A 21,086-nucleotide genomic window follows, 5' to 3' on the forward strand; every position below is an offset into this window, starting at 1 on the left:
CTTCTGTCACTGGCACTATCATTCATTCAGAGGGATGTTCCCGTATCATCATAGCTGTTTTGTTGCTGTTGCTGGATGAATAAAAGATTACACCGGATTGGTGGATAATTCGAATGTAACACCAGCTGCAGTTTATCAGCAGAATGCACTGCAATTAAGAAAACATGCTATTATTGTTATTTTTGTTTTCCGGCGTGATAAAACTCCCTGCGAGTCGCATAAACAAACATATGTGATATTTGTGTTAACCCATTACTTTGTGCCACCAGCTGTAGTGTTTCATTAGTGTCACTGGTCTACCGCTGCCATAATTCACAGTGCTGTTTATCTGACAGTTTAATTGTAAAAATAAATAAATGACTATTGACTGAAACGATAACAAGGGGGAAGGAGCGACTCTTTACTTCGTCGCTGATGTGTTCCTAGTATGAGCTTTCCCAAGAATACTTTTCAAACATGGTAAAAGCAAATGTTTAGCAGCACAGATGAGGGTAATAATCTAACAATAATTTCCTCTATTAAAGGCTGGATGATTCAGATTTTATGTTTTGAAAATAACCAGGAATGACTCACAAATTTAAGAGGACCAAAAATTTAAAAAAACCTTCTTATTCTTAGAGGTACCAAATTTACAACATAAAAATTCTCAGAGATTAAAGTCACAAATTTGTGAGAAAAAACTAATTTTTTCTTCTGTCAATGAAGCAAATGTGATGCAGTTCCTTCGTTGTAACTTTTTTCACAAATATATCACTTTATAAACTCAAAGTACATGTATAGTACAGTAGTAGTATATATTTTTTTCTAGTAAACTTACAAATGAAGTCTTTAAATGTGTTTTTCTCCCCCAAATATTACTGTTCTAGAAAAAAAAAAAAAAATCACACAAATACGCAGCCATAATTTGATGACACAACTTTTGGCAGGTTGCTATTTCTGCTTCAAATTGCCCCGTTTTTATATTAAATTTTAAATTGTGCTCTGCCCTGTAAAAGTGGCTCTGGTGGTCTGCCGGTTGGCTGCAGTTTGAAAGGTTCATTTGTTTTAAGTCCCAAAGAAGGAGTGGGGAGTGGATAATAGCTGGCAGTGTGTTACCAAGTTACACTGGTCAATTTTAAATGGACCATCCAACAGAAAAGTAAATGCATTATCACAACTGCCTTAATTATTCATGGCATTGATCCAACAAGGTGCTGGAAACATTCCTTGCAGATTTTGCTCCATATTAACATTATAGCATCACACAGTTGCTGCAGATTTCATCATCAGATCTCAGCTCTGTTGGACTGACAACTGGTGACCACCTATTTGAATACAGTGAACTCATTGTCATGTTCAAGAATGGTGTTATTGGTGCATTGTGTTCATAATGGGATGGACATGAGCAGCAGTAGTACTCAGGTACACTGTGGGATTTTAATTGGCACTAAGTCACCTAAAGTGTGCCAAGAAGTCATTCACCAGATCATTGCACCACCAGTAGCCTGAACCACTGATACAAGGCAGGATGGATCCATGTGTTCCTGCTGTTTAAACCAGATTCTGACCCTACCACGTGAATATCGCCACAGAAATTAAGACTCATCAGACCAGTGAACATTTTTCCGTTCATCTATTGTTTGGGTTTGGTGAGCCTGAGCAAATCACAGCCGCAGTTTCCCTTTCTCTGCTGACAGCACTGACACCCAGTGTAGTTTTCTACTGCTGTAGGCGATCTGTTTCAAGGTTTTACCAGTTGTGCATTCAGAGATGCTCTTCTATATACCCTGGTTGAAACACCTAGTTATTTGAGTTATTGTAGCTTTCCTGTCAGCTTGAAATAGTCTCCTCTGACCTCTGGCATCAAGAGGGCATTTTCACCCAGAGAACTAACGCTCACTAGACACCTTCTCGTTTTCAGACCATTTTCTTTAAACCCTATAGATCATCGGGTGGGAAGATCCCTGTCGATCAGCAGATTCTGAAATAATCAGACCAGCCTGTCTGGCACCAACAACCATGTCATGTTCAAAATCACTCAAAATCATCATTCTGATACTTAATTTGAACTTCAGCAGGTCATCTTTACATTGCATCAACTAAATGCCTAAAAGTGTTGAGTTGTTGCCATGTGATTGGCTAATTAGATACTTGTTTTTAAGGGCCGTTGAAGAAGTCTACCCAATAAAGTGTATATTTTCACTTCAACAGAGTTCAAGTGAAAATGCAAGTAAAATAAAGACTACCTCTCTGTCTGTTCTGTTTCTCATCTGTGTACAAAACAGCCTGACTCCCGTGTGGGTTGCAGAACATCAAAGGGATTTTTGCACCACAATAAAAGCGTCACAGATTATTCTGTTCACAACTAGACTTTCTTAATTCTCGCACTTGCTCTGGTTCTTCGTCTGGGTTGCAATTGCTTCTCTGTTGCCAGAGGTCTCTCTCTCTCTCTCTGCAGTTGTTACTTACTCAGGCAGATGTTGTCATGGAAAAAAGTGAGAAAGTCGCTGCATTGTTCCCTGTGGTTGCCACTCGCTGCGCAGGAGCACCAGGGTCCCACATTGGAGGTGGAGTTGTCAAGGTAGTTGGGAGTTATTGTGCTTCCTGTTGAGGGGAGGAGAGGTGGAAAACAACACAGTTCTGTATGTTTACAAGCGTACTGAGCCAACACATCTCCTCACATTACTATCTTTACGATGCAGTGATTGAATCTGACCTTAAGCGAGCTCGCATAAAAAGGAAGCGATCTCTTTGATTTAGCCGAACTGAGCGGAATATTTAACATCTTTCGCCGTCTTTTTTGTTATTCAAGCTATTCCGCCTGTCACCCCGTGCTACACTCTGCTCATAAGCGCCTCATAAAAACTGCAGTTTCCAAAGAAAACCCCCCAAAACTTGTCTGACTGAGAAGTTTGATGTCATTCGAGCTGAATTCTGGCTGATTTAATCTTGTTACGCTTAGCCTGATTATGACCTTACTCTGATTACGATAATCAAATAAAGGCATTTACATGGCAATTTCTATCATCCCGGCATTGCCCTAATCATGTTAAGACTGAGTTATTAGTGCGTATGTAAATGTATTCATTGAGAGGGAAAGTGAGAGGAATTTAAAAAGAGGAACGGATGAAAACGGAGTGAATGCACACAGGGACGCAGACGGGCAGGTTAGTTAGTGCCGCTGCCTGACACCAGCTGGGACCGAGTCAGGCAAAGAAATCTTACTGTATTATGTCTTGGTTTGAAAATAGCAAACACACAGCTAAAAATACTCTGTCTGTGTAACTGGTGATTATTCAAAAATGTGATTTTCATCGTGGGTGAATTTATCATACATACAGTGCAGCGCTGCTAGCTTATCCTCTTGATCTCTTGCAACCTTCCTACTTTGTTGATGTTACAACAGATCCAAGCATCCAAGTACCGCAGCAGTTGTTTAGGTTTTCTTTTACACTTATGAACTCCCCAAACATGCGCATCCACCACCGTAGGCAGCCTGGCAAACTCTGATAAGAGCAGCGGCCTGAGACACAAAATTCAGGCGCCGTCAGATTCTTTCTTTTCATTTTGAATCTTTTCAACCTTTCAGTGGGAAATGATTGGGAAGTCATTCCCCGGGAAGCCTTCTAGCTTGTATTTTTTAAAGAGGGTGAGGATAAAATTGCTGCACTTTGAGGGAGTGTGGCAAAACAAAACAAAAAAAAGTTCTGATTTACCTCTATTGATTTTTCTGGGACTTCCAAACAACAGCACCTCAGAGTTTCACTTCGTCTTGAGTTGTCTACAATGGCCAATCTGTGCTGCACAGCTTTCTGTCTCTGTCTTCCTTTATCTGTCTACTTCAGTTTCCAGCAAGCCCCCCCACCACCCTTCTTTTTGCAGTACTTCACTTGGGTATTGTTGTCCAATAATGGCATGTTTGAACTGAGTGCTTTTTAACAACCTTTTGTGCATTATGTGATCCTTTGTTAAGTTTTTATCCGAAGCACAATAGGCCGTGTTCTGCGCCTCTACCCAGTCCCGCTCATTGTCACGTCAGGGATAATTCTCTCAAAACAGCGGTCAATAGTTGTAATTGCACTACTTATAATGCCAACGATTTGGCTGGGCACGCTGTAGCCACATTAATCAGCACTTCATCGATTCCTAAAGCGCGCTCCTCATCACAATCCTTGATTCATTCTTTTGAGCCCTGTTCAGTGCACTTGTCTGCTCTTGGCCTTCCTCCCTCGAAAACCTTTTGTTCCCAATCTATCACCGAAGGTGGGCGAGCCGGAGCTGGTGCAGAAAGATTTAGTTCTTACCTATCAGGCCGGTGTATGCGAGCAGACATTGCCCGTAGTTCTCCTGCTTGCAGCCACTGGCACTCTGCTCGGAGGGCTGGCAGTCATGCTGGAACTGTGCCCAGCGAGACCTGTGGGAGCAATAACATGCCATCCATCATTTACTTGTGCTTGGCTGCTGCACACATCATGTCAATGAGTGGTGGCCAGTGCTGGTGCTTTCTCTCAGCAGCAGAATGTGGTTTTGAAAACCACCACGCTCATCTACCTGCTTGTACTCCCGTAACAACTCCCTCTGCCCTTCAAGATCTCCCGCTCTACAGCACTTCAACCCTACTCCAGTCACCCATGGTGACATTCATCCCCCTTTATTCTTTCTTCCTTCTTTTTTTTCTTCTCCCTGGCAGTCGTCTTCTGGAAGGCTGCCAGGCTGTAAAGAGTCAATGAGGGGCAAAGATAGGCCTTAGCTCTGCTCTCTTAATACTGTGGGTGCTGTCTGGCAGGCCTGGCCACGAGGAGATTAGACAAATATGGATCTTTCATATAAATACTTCCTCCCACAGCAGCTTTGCCTTCCCGCCTTACCTTTCCTGCCAGCCGCACAGACATCCAACCTCATCACCGTCATCGTGCGAGGCTATCGAGGCCATCATATTGCATCATTGGTCCCCGCCGACTGGCATTTGCGACGGGATCCCCTCAGGGCACCACAACTCTCCACTTTGCCCTCATTTGTCATGTCATTGTAATGATGTGCGTAAAACTCATAGGCTGTGCGCTAAGTGAAGGCATCCTCCGCAGGCAGCCAGTTAATGCCGGCTGACTGGTGCGCGATTGGTGGGCCGTGCGGGGGCCTTGAGATGCTCTATCCGTCGGGGCGGCAGTGGAGAATAATGCCTGATCGATAGCCGTGACAGATGAAGCCCTTTGTCTTCCTGACATTTGAAGAGGAACTAGATTAAATGCTGGCGACCATTTGCTGTCAGTAAGAGGAGGCTGACTGGATGCTTCTGAGAACTCCGTGTTCCTGGGAGAAACACACCCTATGAATCCTAATGACCTCATAAGGCATTGTTAGTTTTCTGACTGGACGCTTTACAACCCATTTAAATTTGAATTAAATCCTTTGGTAGTCGCAGACACGGGGACATAAGCGCCGAATAGCTACGCTTCCTCAGACGACTTACCGTGCCAGGAGGGTCACTTTTTCTGCAAACTATTTTCTGATCCTGATGATGTCTTCACTGCTGTTAATAAACATTTTTCTAAGCAACTTGCCAGGAAAACCATGCGTGAATCCCCAGTGAGAAAGACTGTTTCAATAATGACTATTTCACATGGCTGCTTCACTCGGAAAATGAATGCAGAATTTAATTGAGCTAATTAAACACAGTTAATGAGTATAACAATTGCATTAATTAAACACAACTGACTAATTAAATCTAAATGAACATATCACCCCAGCCAGACATATCTTCCAAGATATACACGACGCTATTTATTGTCCTGAGGGAAAGTCAGCGAGCGAGGCCACCATCAACAGAGCACTTCAAATTAAACCAGACAGCGGTGACGATGACGCCACATCTTGTACTCGGTCAAAAAAAAAATAAATAAATCAACTTGACGCAACTTGCAACTTAGCTCTCTGGGCTTGTCACCTGTCAGCAAGCTCGTCAGCTTAGTCACTAATGGGACAGTAAACCCTTACAGTTTACACTCAACGCCTCGTGTACTCTGGCAAAGGCGGTGAATAAAGCATGGCTCTGTTTCGTTCCCTCAGTGGTCAATAAGACTGGCTGTTATTGCTCAGTGTCGACCAAATGCACCAACTGTAGAGGTAGTTATGAAGTAAAGTGTAGTCGGAATCAAACTTGGCGAGCCTGTTTTGCCGTCATCAGTATTTTCGTCCAATCCTCCGTCCGTCGTCTGTGCTCCTTTTGCCCGTCTTTATCTTTTCGCCTTTTATTGGCCGCTCTCAGATATTGCTTTTTATTTGGAACTCTGCCTAGACAACCGGCATCCTGGAGTTACCTCTTCACTGCTGACATTGCGACTGGTGTTTTGCAGCCGCCATTTAATAAAGCTGCCAGTTGAGAACCTATAAAGGGTCTGTTTGTCAAACTGGAGACTCTGACGTACCTTTGTACTTGCTCAGTTTTCCCACCACAGCCTCTCACTTGTCTTTTCTAGTAAGAGCCAGTTTTCCCAGTTATATAAAGGGAACATTATACATCGTTATGTGAGTTCCTTCCTTTTTTAGTGGGTTCTGTTTGTTTGGGCATTATGACACTAACTAAAACCACAGCAGGTGATGTTTTCGACACCCAACTAGAAGATGATAATGGATTTTTTCTTATAATAATTAATTAGCCTTTTAACAGGATACAGTTGCATTAGACTAACTGAGCAAGGATACTTACATCTATGTGCATGCTGCACTGAAAACACTGAATGATTTCCATGAATCTCCAATTGTTCTTTACCATTTGTCAACTCAGTTATATTATAAATCTAAACAAAAGTGGCTTCCTTCAAAAACAAAGACCTCCCTAAGTAGCCCCAAACCTTTTGAGCAGTACAATAAATCAGGTGTTACTTTATTCTATTTTAACTGTCTCGTTTTCTTTTTAGGTTAGTGGTCGAGGATCCTCTTTAACAGCACTGGAAATTTGGCTGCAAACTTTCACTGGCTCACAGATTTAACCCCTCCACCACCTCGACATCCATCCGTCTGCTCCACACCCTCAGATTTCTGCGTGCAACACTTTTTCTAGGTGCACTGGCCTTGGAGGCTAGACACCAAACTTTAATTATATTGATGCTAATGATCATAAATAATAACACTGCTCTATGTCTGCTTGATGTGTGCATGGGGACTGTTTGCTAACACTTTAGCAAATCTCTTTTATGTGCAGCTTGTCTTTCAGCTAGTGGTCAAAAATTAATGGCTACAATTTCCATGTAAGAAACTACCGGTTGCATTATTCTTCTCATGACCTCGCTCGGTTACTTTGTGATTGTTATGGTATTCAGTAGCCCAGTCATTTAAAATGAATCAAGCTTTAAATTTTTCAGCGTAAAAAGCAGAAAGTCAAAGAGAAAAAAAAAGCTGGTGTTAAAAGCATACGACAAGGCAAGACTCAAATAGTTTCCTCAAGAGCCGACAGATCAAAGAAGATCTGCGATGTGTCAGTAACCTCGGGCGAGTGTTTACCAACAAGTTTAACAAAAGAACTCGATAAGCTGATACAGCCTTTAAAGCCTGTTTCTCCATTTAAGTGGGAATTTACTTTCAGCCTCTAACATGTCAGATAACATTTATCTCGGTTTTAAGTCTTGGAGCATCATTTTTAAGCACCGGCACCTTCTGAATCAATCCGTGTTTCTGTCCTGGATTAGTTATTTCAAGTGTTCTGAATAAGCGTCTGAGCAGGGTGTGATAACCATGACATGAAAAATTTAACAAAGTGATTTTACGTTTAGGTTAAAATATGGAAAAAGACCTTTTGTGAGCCTTTAATAGAAGCTGCAGCTGCTGAAAATGATTCTCCGTTTAGTGTGAAAAGTGATGTCAACTCCAGAAATTATGTGTGAAATGTTTTTAGCAGGAGGCAGCATGTAAGACCAGATTTTTTTCTTTCACATTTCTACCTGCACACATAGTCTGCCTTGCAGATCCGCAGCTGAGCCAAACAGTTGGGCTTTTCCTTGTCTTCGTAGGAGCAGGACGGCACGATGGTTTGCCTGCGGCGCTCTGCGCAGGCCGTGTCGGTGCAGGGACAGAACAGCAGCTCGTTGGTGTATTCAGGGGGGACGCGGTCGAAGAACTTCCTCAGCGCCTTGTTGCACTTTGCTCGATTGCACGGCCCCGAGCGGGCAGACGGCTGGATGCAGGACGAGACGTACTCCGTGCGAAGCTTCTGACACGTGTCATCTATGTTACACGCCTTGGCAGCGTCCAGGCAGCGGTTCACTGTCGTCACTTCAGACTCTGAAAGGAAGAAGGAAGACGTGAGTGAGCGGCAGAAAGGCTTACATCCTCGTGTGCAGAAAATCAAATCCCAAGCAATGTTTACAAATGATTTGAAGCACTAATTGGAGTTAGGATCGACTCGCCGGCCCTCACCTCTACACTTGGATGCAGAGCTGCATTTACAAAAAAAAACCCAAACCAAAACAAAACAAAACAAAACAAACAAAAAAACCCGCATGTCTTGAAGAAGAAAATAAACCAAAATGATGATTGTATGTAATATGCCTCCCTGTAATGAATAGAACATGAATGGTGTCTAAATGTTGTATGAGTGCGGGCACTGGATGTGTTTCAGCCAAGGCCTAATGGCTGAATATTTCATTCTGCTGGGTTAATGCAGAGTGGCAGCGCTGAAAAAGCTGCTCCTCCATCTCTCCAGCCGCACAACAAGGCCTGTAATTACTGTTCCTTCCCCCCTTCATCCATCTATCCATCTCTCCAGCACTCCCTCCCTACATCTGGGCCCATTCCTCACTCACCTGACTCCCTCCTTCCCTCGCCGCCCTCCTCCCTCGCTATGTGCCTGCCACCCGCGATGCCGCTATCGCCCCCACTCCATCTGTCTCGTCCCTTCCCCTGCTTAGCTCTCTCTCCCATCCATTCTTCCTCAACTTTGTCCATCTCTGCCTCCCTCAGTGCCCATGCTCCTGCTGACTTCTCGAGTAATGAGCCACCTTCTGTGGAAGCAGTGGAAACCCCTTTCATAAGCACCTTTTTTTCCATTGTATTATTTCCCAATCCATCATTATGTGTGTGCGTGTGTGTTTTTTTCCCAAGCGACCTTCCAGTCAATACGGCCATGATGACGCTCAGCTCCTCTGGCAGATAGTGCTGCTCATTAGTTTGTAAAGTGCCTGTAGTTGCGTCTCCTAGTGAGTTTGACTCTCACCAAGCTGTCATATAAAATATGAATGGCCTCAGTGAGCAGGCAAACAACCCATCGCAAAGCACAGGTTATTCCCAGCTTAACCAAGTAGCCAGCGGAGGGCAAGGGTGGAGTGCAGATTGGAAAACTGGATCCAGTGTCTGCATACTTGGGGAGGAGAATATTCCCACACGCTTGAGTGTGAAATCCTTCACGCCATGGTTTTGTAACCTGTTATTTATTCAAAGGAGGCTCGCTGAGCATGCAGCACACTTATGTGTCACACACTTGCATCCTTAAGTTACCTACAGCCCAGCGCTGCCACCGGGCCGACTGTAGTTCGAGCATAAGGTGGATTATTATCCAGTCTCAGACCAGATTCTGTAATGTTCAGGATTACGCGTCTAAATTTTAATTACGTAGTGCCAGTCTCTCTGTGTTTGGACAGTGACACATTCAGCTGCTTTGGCACCATCCTTCTAGCACAATAGATTTGAAAAATAGAAAGCAACTGAGCTTAAAGTACCTAAGCCTTAAAGGAAAACTCCAGCATTTGTCTATGAAAATCAAAAAAATTTGTGTCCAAAAAAGAGAAAAGGAAAAAAAAACACAATTGCAAACTGCATGTGGAAAAAAGTGACGTGGAAATGTCTGCAGTTTAAAGGAAGTAAAAGAAAAAGTGGATTATGCTACGTGAAACTTCTCAACTTCTTTTGTTCTGCGGTGAGCTTTGTCGCTTTTTCTCCCTTTAAAGCCACCAGTGTCTCTGACTGTGGTCAGATCCTTATTACACAAACATCTCACAAACAGAAGCTTTTTTAAAGACCACCCTAAAATATTACACAGTATAACAATGACTGTTCAGCTGATCTGGATGTAAACACAACACAAGCATTTTGTTCTTACCTTTGCTAAGGAGGTTATGTTTTTTGGTAGCGTATGCGTGCATGCATGTCACTTTCTGTAAACACAGTAGCTCAATTCACTCGTTCAGCCCACGTCCTCATTTTAGATTTGACAGCGTTTTAGTGGTAAAGGTGAACGCTTGGACATGAATTGAGCTGCGGTTTGGGGAAGGCCTTGAAGGGGATTGGCGATGGCTCCCAGGCCTGGCAGATCCCCATGTACCAAATAGAAGTGAAGAAGTTAAAGAATTGAAAAGGGGAGGGAGGGGCACGTAAACGAGAATGACAGCTTGCAGAACTGGGGGAACCTACATAGAACTGGAATGAGCATGTTTGGAGGTGTGGTCCCGCTCCTGAAATTCTGATACATAATCTCCAAAAAGTTTATAATGGATTCTGATAAAACTTTGTAGGGGTGTAGAGTGGGGTCATATTAACAAGCTATTCAAATATGGCGTAAATCCACCAAGGTCTTCAAGGTGAACTTAAAGATTTATTGGTGGAAAACAGACAAAAAGCCTCATAACTTAGAAACTATGATTCTCACAGATGTGATGTGTAATGTCAAAAGTACCATATAAAGAATTAAAATATCATGCCACATTTGACCTCTAACCTTCAAGGTCAATCTATTGATCTGAAGGTCAAAGTGATAATAATGCTAATTACAGTATACAGTGGCTTGCAAAAGTATTCGGCCCCCTTGAACTTTCCCACATTTTGTCACATTACAGCCACAAACATGAATCAATTTGATTGGAATTTCACGTGAAAGACCAATACAAAGTGGTGTACACGTGAGAAGTGGAACGAAAATCATACATGATTCCAAACATTTTTCACAAATAAATAACTGAAAAGTGGGGTGTGCGTAATTATTCAGCCCCCTGAGTCAATACTTTGTAGAACCACCTTTTGCTGCAATTACAGCTGCCAGTCTTTTAGGGTATGTCTCTACCAGCTTTGCACATCTACAGACTGAAATTCTTGCCCATTCTTCTTTGCAAAACAGCTCCAGCTCAGTCAGATTAGATGGGCAGCGTTTGTGAACAGCAGTTTTCAGATCTTGCCACAGATTCTCGATTGGATTTAGATCTGGACTTTGACTGGGCCATTCTAACACATGCATATGTTTTGTTTTAAACCGTTCCATTGTTGCCCTGGCTTTATGTTTAGGGTCGTTGTCCTGCTGGAAGGTGAACCTCCGCCCCAGTCTCAAGTCTTTTGCAGACTCAAAGAGGTTTTCTTCCAAGATTGCCCTGTATTTGGCTCCATCCATCTTCCCATCAACTCTGACCAGCTTCCCTGTCCCTGCTGAAGAGAAGCACCCCCAGAGCATGATGCTGCCACCACCATATTTGACAGTGGGGATGGTGTGTTCAGTGTGATGTGCAGTGTTAGTTTTCCACCACACATAGCGTTTTGCATTTTGGCCAAAAAGTTCCATTTTGGTCTCATCTGACCAGAGCACCTTCTTCCACATGTTTGCTGTGTCCCCCACATGGCTTGTGGCAAACTGCAAACGGGACTTCTTATGGTTTTCTGTTAACAATGGCTTTCTTCTTGCCACTCTTCTATAAAGGCCAACTTTGTGCAGTGCACGACTAATAGTTGTCCTATGGACAGATTCCCCCACCTGAGCTGTAGATCTCTGCAGCTCGTCCAGAGTCACCATGGACCTCTTGGCTGCATTTCTGATCAGCGTTCTCCTTGTTCGGCCTGTGAGTTTAGGTGGACGGCCTTGTCTTGGTAGGTTTACAGTTGTGCCATACTCCTTCCATTTCTGAATGATCGCTTGAACAGTGCTCCGTGGGATGTTCAAGGCTTGGGAAATCTTTTTGTAGCCTAAGCCTGCTTTAAATTTCTCTATAACTTTATCCCTGACCTGTCTGGTGTGTTCTTTGGACTTCATGGTGTTGTTGCCTCTGAGGCCGTCACAGAGCAGCTGTATTTGTACTGACATTAGATTACACACAGGTGCACTCTATTTAGTCATTAGCACTCATCAGGCAATGTCTATGGGCAACTGACTGCACTCAGACCAAAGGGGGCTGAATAATTATGCACACCCCACTTTGCAGTTATTTATTTGTAAAAAATGTTTGGAATCATGTATGATTTTCCTTCCACTTCTCACGTGTACACCACTTTGTGTTGGTCTTTCACGTGGAATTCCAATAAAATTGATTCATGTTTGTGGCTGTAATGTGACAAAATGTGGGAAAGTTCAAGGGGGCCGAATACTTTTGCAAGCCACTGTATACACATAGATTTGTATACAAATAAATAGGTATATAGGGAATATAGGGATTCTAAAACTCTGGAACTTTGACCTCTTCTCTCTTCTTCGAAGTCAAGTAAGGACAAACTTTAATAAAACGTCTTTTACTTTTAAAACTGTGTTTAAACGTCTTCTGCTTTGTGTATATTGGCAGGATTTAGGAAATGATACTGGCGTATGAAGATTCACACTATAGTTAACGTCCAAATATCAGATCAAATTTGACCTCTGACCTCAGTTTTACATTTCCCATCTGCCTTTCTTTCAAGTTGGGGTGACTGTAGCTCAGGAGGTAGAGCAGGTCACCTACTGATCGGAAGGTTGGTGGTTCGATCCTTGGCTCCTCCAGTGTGCATGTCAAGTATCCTTGGGCAAGATACTAACCCCAAGTTGCTCTCCGATGCATCCATCGGAGTATGAATGTGTGTGAATGTAGTTAGATTGCACTAAGTATAGATAAAGTGCTTGTGAGAATGGGTGTGATTGGGTGAATGTGGCATGCTGTATAGAGCGCTTTGAGTACTCCGAGAGAGTAGAAAAGCGCTATATAAGAATCAGTCCAAGTTGACCCCAAAATGTGTTTATATCTTTAAAGAAACTTTTGTCAAGACAAAGAGAATGAGCTGCCTTGTTAGTAAGAAATATCCTGTATTATAATAGTAGATAATAGGCTCAAGGTATTCATGTCCAGTTATTTACAAATCACTGCCTGTTATCCATTACCTGCTCCTACATAATGTTTTATAATCAAAGTAATCATCTGTCACGCCTGTGATCTCGGAGTGCTTCTTGTTCCATTTTGTATCTAAAAGGCTGATTGACTTTACAAAGCTTGTGACAAACTTGAAGCATCACTGTGAGGACAAAAGGACTGCTCACACTCGGGTCAACGACGCATTAAAAAAAGTTTCTTTCTTGTTGCCCTACATCTGCTGCGCTTCAACAGAAAGCCTTTTCTCAGAACCACCGAGTTGACTTTAGTTAACTGATTAATTGTTAAAGGGTGAACTGCTCTGTTATTTGAATACTTCGCTAAATATGATGAGCTCCGACTCTGACTTGCATCTTTAAAAAGGGTCATTACTCTGTCTGAGGAGCGATGCTATAAGGGCAGAAAAACATCCATTAATCACGTCTTTGTTGTTTTGGCAGTTGACTTGTCTAGATGCATGGCACGGATGTCAACTATGACCCCTTGTGGAGGTACTGGAGCGAGATTTACCAGAAGGCGGTACAGTGCGGGCCTGGTACTGTTGTAATTCACGTCAGCCCAGAACGAGAGGTACTGTTTTAAAAAAGCAGAATATGTATAAGGTCGCAAAACATGTGATCGTGCGTAAAAGGTGACAAGCACGAAACCTGAATTGTTTGGTCTTTCTTATGGTTTTTGTGTGCATTTCTTTACAGTCTTTACAGATGCAAACACAGTTTCGTGCAAACAGGTGAGCGCGGCTTATCCAATTTGCCTAATCTGTGATCTCACTAAATTATGCACAACAAGCCCGAAGAAAATGAATTGGTTAAGGAGATGAAGGTGAATGTTACAGCATGCACTATGCATTTCTGGGAGCCATGAATGCTGCTGAGCTGATATCGCCACTATAATGCACCGCTGAGATCCTTAGTGGGTTTGAAAAAAGCTGGCTGAGATGTTGTGGGAAGATCCATGAAAATGAGAGAAGCTGTGCAGAGTAGCTGTGCTGTGGGGGAGTACATGTCTGGTTACAGTATAGATTTGATACTTTTTTACTTTATACAAGTCACTGCATTCACAGGAGCCAGTAATTACTTAGTATAGTGTTCTTATAATCTTAAACCAGCTTATGTGCTCTGTGGTCTGCACTGTAAAGCTCCATTTAGAGGAAAAGCCATGCTCTGCATCTCTGTATTCAGTTGCATCGTTACCTGTTACATAACCTGAATTTACCTTTAAGGCTATTATGCAAACTACGGCCTGAACTGCCCTCATCTCAACGTTAAATGTGTTCCCATCCATGAAAATAGGATGTACAGTTTACCAGTGTCACCTTGCATTAGTTCAGGTTTGGAAACATGAAATTGGTATTTGACACTGATCCCTCATCGGTATTACTGGGTGCCAAAATATAGAACTATTTTTAATCTCATGATAAATACAATAAATATTACAGCTTGTTTGGTGTGGGAAGAAGAAACCTCCTGTGGCACAGAGTGCTTCCACTCCACACCTCACCTCACCTCACCTCTGTACATGACTAAAGTGTACTCGCCACATACCTACATTTTGTATAAAACATAGAGACTTGTAATATTTATATTAATGTACCGGGCTCACAGGAATTAAAGTAACACATGAAAAATACATTAGATCTCAATGGGAAACAAAAATCATGCCAGATATCAATATTGATATGGACTGAGTAATGTGTCAGGAACAAAAGAACGCCACATCGGTTAAATGAAATGGAAACCATTAAAGCAAGCAAGTTTAGTTTGCCAAAATTTTATTGCAGCAACTCAAAATTGTACTCAGTAGTTTGTTTGGCCCCCACACGCTTGTATGCATGCCTGACAATGTCAGAGCATGCTTCTAATGAAACGATGGATGGTGTCCTGTGGGATCTGATCCCAGATCTGGATCAGGACATCACTGAGCTTTCTGAACACTCTGAGGGGTAACCTGGATGGACTGAAACATAAAGTCTCTGGAGGTTTCTTCATCCTCCAGAAGCTTCCTGCATACTCTTGCCACATGAGGCCGGGCAATGTCGTTCCCCAGGAGGGAATCAGGACCCACTGCACCAGTGTAGCGTCTGACAATTTCATCCTAATACCTGATGGCAGCCAGGGTGCCGTTAACTAACCTGTAGAGGTTAGTCAAACGTTCCCTCTGGCTTCTTCTGACCCTTTCACATCTGTCACATGTGCTCAGGGTGAACCTGCTCTCATCTGTGAAAAGCACAGGACACCAGTGGTGAATCTTCTACTCTCTGGCAAATGCCAATCAGACACCACGGTGCTGAGCAGTGAGCACAGGGCCCACTAGAGGACGTTGGGCCTTCAGGTCACCCTCATGAAGTCTTTTTCTGATTGTTTGGTCAGAGGCATTCACATCAGTGTCCTGCTGGAGGTCATTTTGTAGCTCTGTCAGTGCTAATCCTGTTCTTTCATGCACAAAGGAGCAGATACCGGTCTTGGTAATGGGTTAAGGACCTTCTACGTTCCTGTCTAGCCCTCCTAGATTAACTGCCTGCCTGCTGGAATCTACTTCATGCTCTTGAGACTGTGCTGGGAGACACAGCAGACCTTCTGGCACATATTGATGTGTCATCCTGGAAGGGTTGGAGTACCTGTGCAACCTCTGTAAGGTCCAGATATCACCTCAAGCTAACAGCAGTGACACTGAGTCTAGCCAAAATGCAAAAGTAGGTAAAAAAAAAAAAGTCAGATTTTGTGGTTTGTCTCATTGTTGCCACTCTAGTTCACCTGTTATTAATTTCATTAACACCAAAGCAGTGGAAACTGATTAACAATCCCCTCTGCTACTTAACTGACCACATCAATATCACAAAGGTTTAATAGATTTGATGATTGACTTTGATTAAAAAGTGTTCGTTTTATTCAGCAGTGCATATTTAACATTTCTAACATTAACATGTGCTTATTTTGTGGAGGTATTTTTTAAACTTCATTTCAGTCATTACTTAAGATTCACAGACTCTCTGAATATAACTGTTGTCAGAAAAACATAAAACACTTAACTTCACGTCCTCTGCAGTGGAAAAAAAAAGCAGCTTGTCAGTTTTGTGCAGCCTCTGTCTTTTCCATTCCTCCAGAAGAAAACAAAGTGTTTTTTATATGAGTCAACAGCTCTGTCTGTCTGCCATTTTCTTTTTCTCGCCTCCTCTGTCTCTTTCTCCATGTAACCTCTTTTCTTTTCTTCCTGTTTCTGTCGTTACTTCACACTCTGGCTTTCAGCTCTTTACCCACCTCAGCTTTGCTGCTTCCAGCTGCATTAAGTAAATAGGTAATTAATCTGTGCCTTGGGGGCTAACAGCAGCACATACCCACCCTGCAGCTTGCCCACAGGCTCGGAGGGAAGACAGAAGCAAAGTGAGACTGTTACTCATCAAACGCTTCACAAAACCACCTGCATATCTGCTCTGTCAAAACAACGCAGAATCACAACTTGATCTGTTATTACTCTGACACGTAGTATAGTATAACCCACTTAGCCTTTTTTTGTTCTTAAAAATGGATACTTAACTTACTTAAATGACTTTTTTCCCCCTGGCCAGGCAGTAACTGCTCATTTGATTACCTGCAGCGATGGAGGCCAGACGAACGTAGTCAGTGCCCCTCTCCTCTGGTTCATATGGGTAGCTCTCCACCAGGCTGAGTCCTGCCAACACAGAGGAAAGAGAGTAGTTAGCTAAATGGCTTTTCTTCAAAATGTAGATTTTGTTTTTGCAAAGTCCTAAATCCCAGCGTGTAACACTGTTGAAGGATGTAGTGTTACTCATAAAAGCTATAGATGTGCACAAAGCTGCAAAACATGCAAACACCTCACATTTGTGTAAATTACCACAGGCTATTAGAAATTAGCTAGTTAATTTAAATGGCGTTTGTGTTCAGTGAGTGTAGCAATGGCAGGCTTGGGACCACCATTGCCGGTCACAAGCCCGGATGAGAAAGGAGGAGGGTTGGGCGTGGGGCTAGCAACCCCATCATGTAAAAACTCCAACTGCTACGGAAACAGCAAGTGAATCTCATTATCGACTGAATCAGGGCGAAGATGATCGGCAACCCTCAATGACAGCAGTGGAGAAAAGCCCTCGGGTTGTCCACTGCCCGATGCGTTGACCAATTTTCGACCCAAAAGAAACTACTTGTTATGGAATATGGAATGTACGGACTCTGTACCAAACAGGTAAATTGGCCCAGCTTCTATATGAATTTGACTCGTACCGGATGGACATCTTGGGCATCTCAGAAATGCGGTGGGCATGAAGCGGGAAGATGGTTAGTGATGGAAAGATGGTGCCCTACTCTGGCCATGCCCAAGACCATGCACGCGGCGTGGGCTTCATCCTCTCGCGACATGCAACAACATCATTGCTGTCCTGGAAGCCCATTTCAGACCGCCTAATCTTGGCTCGCTTCCAAGCTAGGCATGTGAAAGTCACAATTCTTCAAGTATACGCTCCAACAGAAGAGGCTGACGATACTGACAAGGATGGTTTCTATGCGATGCTCCAGGATGCCATTGACAACTCCCCGCGTCATGATTTGTTGATCGTGGGCGGAGATTTCAACGCGCAAATAAGCAGTAACTGGGATGGCCTGGAATCGACTATCGGCCCGTTTGGAATCGCAGCAATGACAAATGAAAACAGTGGGCGGCTGATCTCGTTCTGTGCGGCAAACCGGCTGACCATCAAGAACACCTTCTTCAGCCACAAGCGGATACACAAGGCGACGTGGAAGGCCCCCGGTGGCGGATATACAAGCGAGATCGACTACATCTGCATATCATCCTGCTGGGCATCCACCATTAGCGATGTTAGAGTGTGGCGTGGAGCCGACATTGACTCCGATCACTACCTGCTAATTGCCAAATGTAAACTTCACCTGAAGCGCCTCCAACCACGACTGCAGTGGCCAAGTCCTTTTAACGTTCAACGCCTAAAAGATGCAAATACGGCAGCGGAATTTCAACTCGAATTGAGAAACCGCTTCCAGCTCCTTGCTGCGGAAGGAAATAACAACAAAAACCCAGATACACTCTGGGATGAGCTAAAAGAGGCTGTGGTCGGTGCAGCAGAATCAAAGATTGGTCGCCGACGGGGTGGCTTCAAGGAGCGCTGGATCTCCGACCATTCATGGGAACTTATAGATCAACGTCGCTTGGCGAAGTCAGTTCGGGACCAGGTGGCCTCTGACCCACATGCTTCTGCAGACCAGCGTGAGAGGGCCATGGCCACCTACCGAGACCTTGCCCGACAGGTCAAACGCAGCTGCCGACGTGACAAGCGTGAATGGATCGAAGCTAAAGGCATCGAAGCCCAAGAAGCAGCCGATCGGAACGATACCCGAACCTTATATTGCATTGTACGAGATCTAACTGGGGCTCGTGGTGGCCGCGGTGTTCCAATCCGAGACAAAAATGGACGTGTCCTCCTTACTGCAGCTGAACAAGACCAACGATGGGTCGAACACTTCCGCGATACTCTGAACCAACCTGAGCCACCCCAACTGTTCGAGGCCGAAGACCTGGCCCCTTCCATGGACCTTCTTCCTGTCAGTATCGGACAAATCAGCATCACTGAAGTCAAGACAGCGATCCGACTCCTCAAGAGTGGAAAGGCCGCAGGCCTGGACGAAATCCTCGCCGAAATGCTGAAGCATGGCGGACCCCATCTTGAAGCCGCCCTTACAAGACTCCTAAACGCCTGCTGGTCAACATCACATGTACCCGATGATTGGACAAAAGGCACCATCATCAAACTTCCAAAAAAAGGTGATTTGGGTGACTGTAACAACTAGCGGGGCATCACGTTGCTGTCGGTACCCGGGAAAGTGTTTTGCCTCGCTCTTTTGAATTGGTTACGACACGCAGTGAACGAACGATTGCGAGAAGAGCAGGCTGGGTTTCAGAGTGGCCGGTCATGCGTCGAGCAAATCTTCATCCTCCGCATGATCATTGAACAAACATTGGAATACCAAAGGAAGATTTCTATTAATTTCATTGACTTCGAGAAGGCTTTTGACAGCGTCCACCGGCCGACTCTATGGGCTATCCTACGCCACTATGGAGTCCCTCAGCAGTTTGTAGATGCCTTTCGTTGTCTCTACTCCAACTTCCGTTGCTGCGTCCGGACGGATGACGGCTGCACAGATTTCTTCAAGATCAATACTGGCGTCCGACAAGGATGCGTGCTATCCCCTTTCCTCTTCCTGTTGGTAACTGACTTCATCATGCGATGATCAGTTGACCAAGCTGGCATCGGTGTGCCCTGGCACGAAACGCGTAATCTCACTGACTTGGACTTCGCAGATGACATCGTCCTGCTGGGCTCGACTCAGGAAGACCTCCAAAAGTTGACCGCGGCCCTACAGAGGGAGGCGACGAAAGTTGGATTAAGAATCAGCGCCAAAAAAACCAAGGTACTCCGAGTTGGCTATGCACGTGCCCGCATTCCTGTCATGATCAACCAACAACGTGCTGAAGAGGTGGAGAATTTTACATATCTTGGCAGCATCATCTCGAATGACGGGGTCTCTGATCGGGATGTCGATGCCAGAGTAGGGAAGGCAGTTGGTGTCCTGCGACGTCTCCAACCTATTTGGAACTTGACCTCCCTGAATGTTAGGGTCAAGATCAGAATACTGAACTCTATCGTCTTCCCTACTGCACTTTACGCTAGTGAAACCTGGCGCTCAACAAGTGCAATTATTCAACACCTGAACGTGCTTCAACAACGTGGCCTGCGGCGAATCCTGAGAATTTCCTACCGGGACCGAATAACAAATGAGGAGGTCCTACAAAGAGCAGGCACCCGCCCATTAGCCGATGTTGTTGCAGAAAGGCGCTTCCACTTTGCGGGCCATATTTTACGCCTACCCCCTCATTGCCCAGCTAAGATTGCCATGACATGGCGTCCACGCACTGGCAAGCGAAAGCAAGGCCGACCAAAGACCACATGGTGTCGAACATTCATGGACGATCTGAGAACTGTCGACATTGCCTGGGACGAAGCTGAAGCAGTCGCTGCTGACCGACATCGATGGAGATCACTAGCTGCCCGATGCGCCGCCCGGCGTAGGAGGAACTAAGTGCTAAGTAAGTAAGTTACAGAAGTTGCTAGAAAATCAACCACACGGTGCTCAACAACTTTATTAGACCATCATGCAATGTAAGGCTTAATGCCATAGCTGCCCTGAATGATATTTAAATGGAAAATTTAAATTAAAATAGTAAAAAGGCGACATGACAAAATCTAATGTTTACAAAAAAAGGATTTTCTTTTAGTTTGATGCTAACAACACGGACTAGAAAACAATGTATTATGGTTAAGAAACATTCTTCAGCCGATTCAAAAGCAGGACTCCATGAGGGTAGTCGGGCACAGAGCAAAAAAAAAAAAGAGATTTAAGACCCATGAAAGATAACAACAAGCTAAAAATTCAAACTGAAGGCAAACAGACAAATAAAAAACTCTAAAAGAATAAAATAGGGTAAATGGAACAGGGAAAACAAGGAAAGGACACAAGGAAGGAAAGAGACAAAGTTGAGACAGGACTATAGGTGTAGATGAGGAGTCAAATATACTTAGGATGGTTTGGGAGGAAGCCCCGGGGCAGACCCAGGACATGCTGGAGACATTATATCTCTTGACTGGCCTGGGAAAGCCTTGGTGGAGGATGTTTTGTGAGAGGAGGTGGAGGAGGTGGCCGGGGAGAGGGCGGTCTGGGCTTCTCTGCTTAGGCTGCTTGACCCAGCCCCGGATAAGCGGAAGAAGGTGGATGGATGGATGGATGGGTTCTTAACTCAGTGAAGTGACTCATAAGTGCAACTAGTCCAAATAATTTGTGGATTCTGTCGTCTGTGGAACGTAAAGTCTTTGGAAAGATCCAGAAAAACACAAGGAGAAAAAGGACCAAATCTTTGAATAACTGTGATCTTCAGATCCTTGTGTGAAGATTCTTTAGTAGATGTCGCTGCATGGACTCAGGAACATTTTTGGAAGCATCTGTC

General features: G+C 44.1%; 1 protein-coding gene across 2 annotated transcripts in view; it reads right to left on the reverse strand.

The window, feature by feature from the left end:
* The window catches only part of gfra4a (GDNF family receptor alpha 4a), a 157,018-nt gene that overhangs the window by 16,715 nt on the left and 119,217 nt on the right, over nucleotides 1-21,086 (reverse strand). For both annotated transcript variants that reach the window (XM_005453366.4, XM_025901065.1), the window contains exons 3-6: nucleotides 16,650-16,730; nucleotides 7,917-8,256; nucleotides 4,284-4,393; nucleotides 2,449-2,583 (exon numbers count right to left, since the gene is read on the reverse strand). In XM_005453366.4, the coding sequence (XP_005453423.1) occupies nucleotides 2,449-2,583; nucleotides 4,284-4,393; nucleotides 7,917-8,256; nucleotides 16,650-16,730 (666 nt within the window). The remainder of the gene's footprint in view (nucleotides 1-2,448; nucleotides 2,584-4,283; nucleotides 4,394-7,916; nucleotides 8,257-16,649; nucleotides 16,731-21,086) is intronic.

Source organism: Oreochromis niloticus, linkage group LG19 (assembly GCF_001858045.2).
Source record: "Oreochromis niloticus isolate F11D_XX linkage group LG19, O_niloticus_UMD_NMBU, whole genome shotgun sequence".
In the NCBI taxonomy this organism is placed as follows: Eukaryota; Metazoa; Chordata; class Actinopteri; order Cichliformes; family Cichlidae; genus Oreochromis; species Oreochromis niloticus.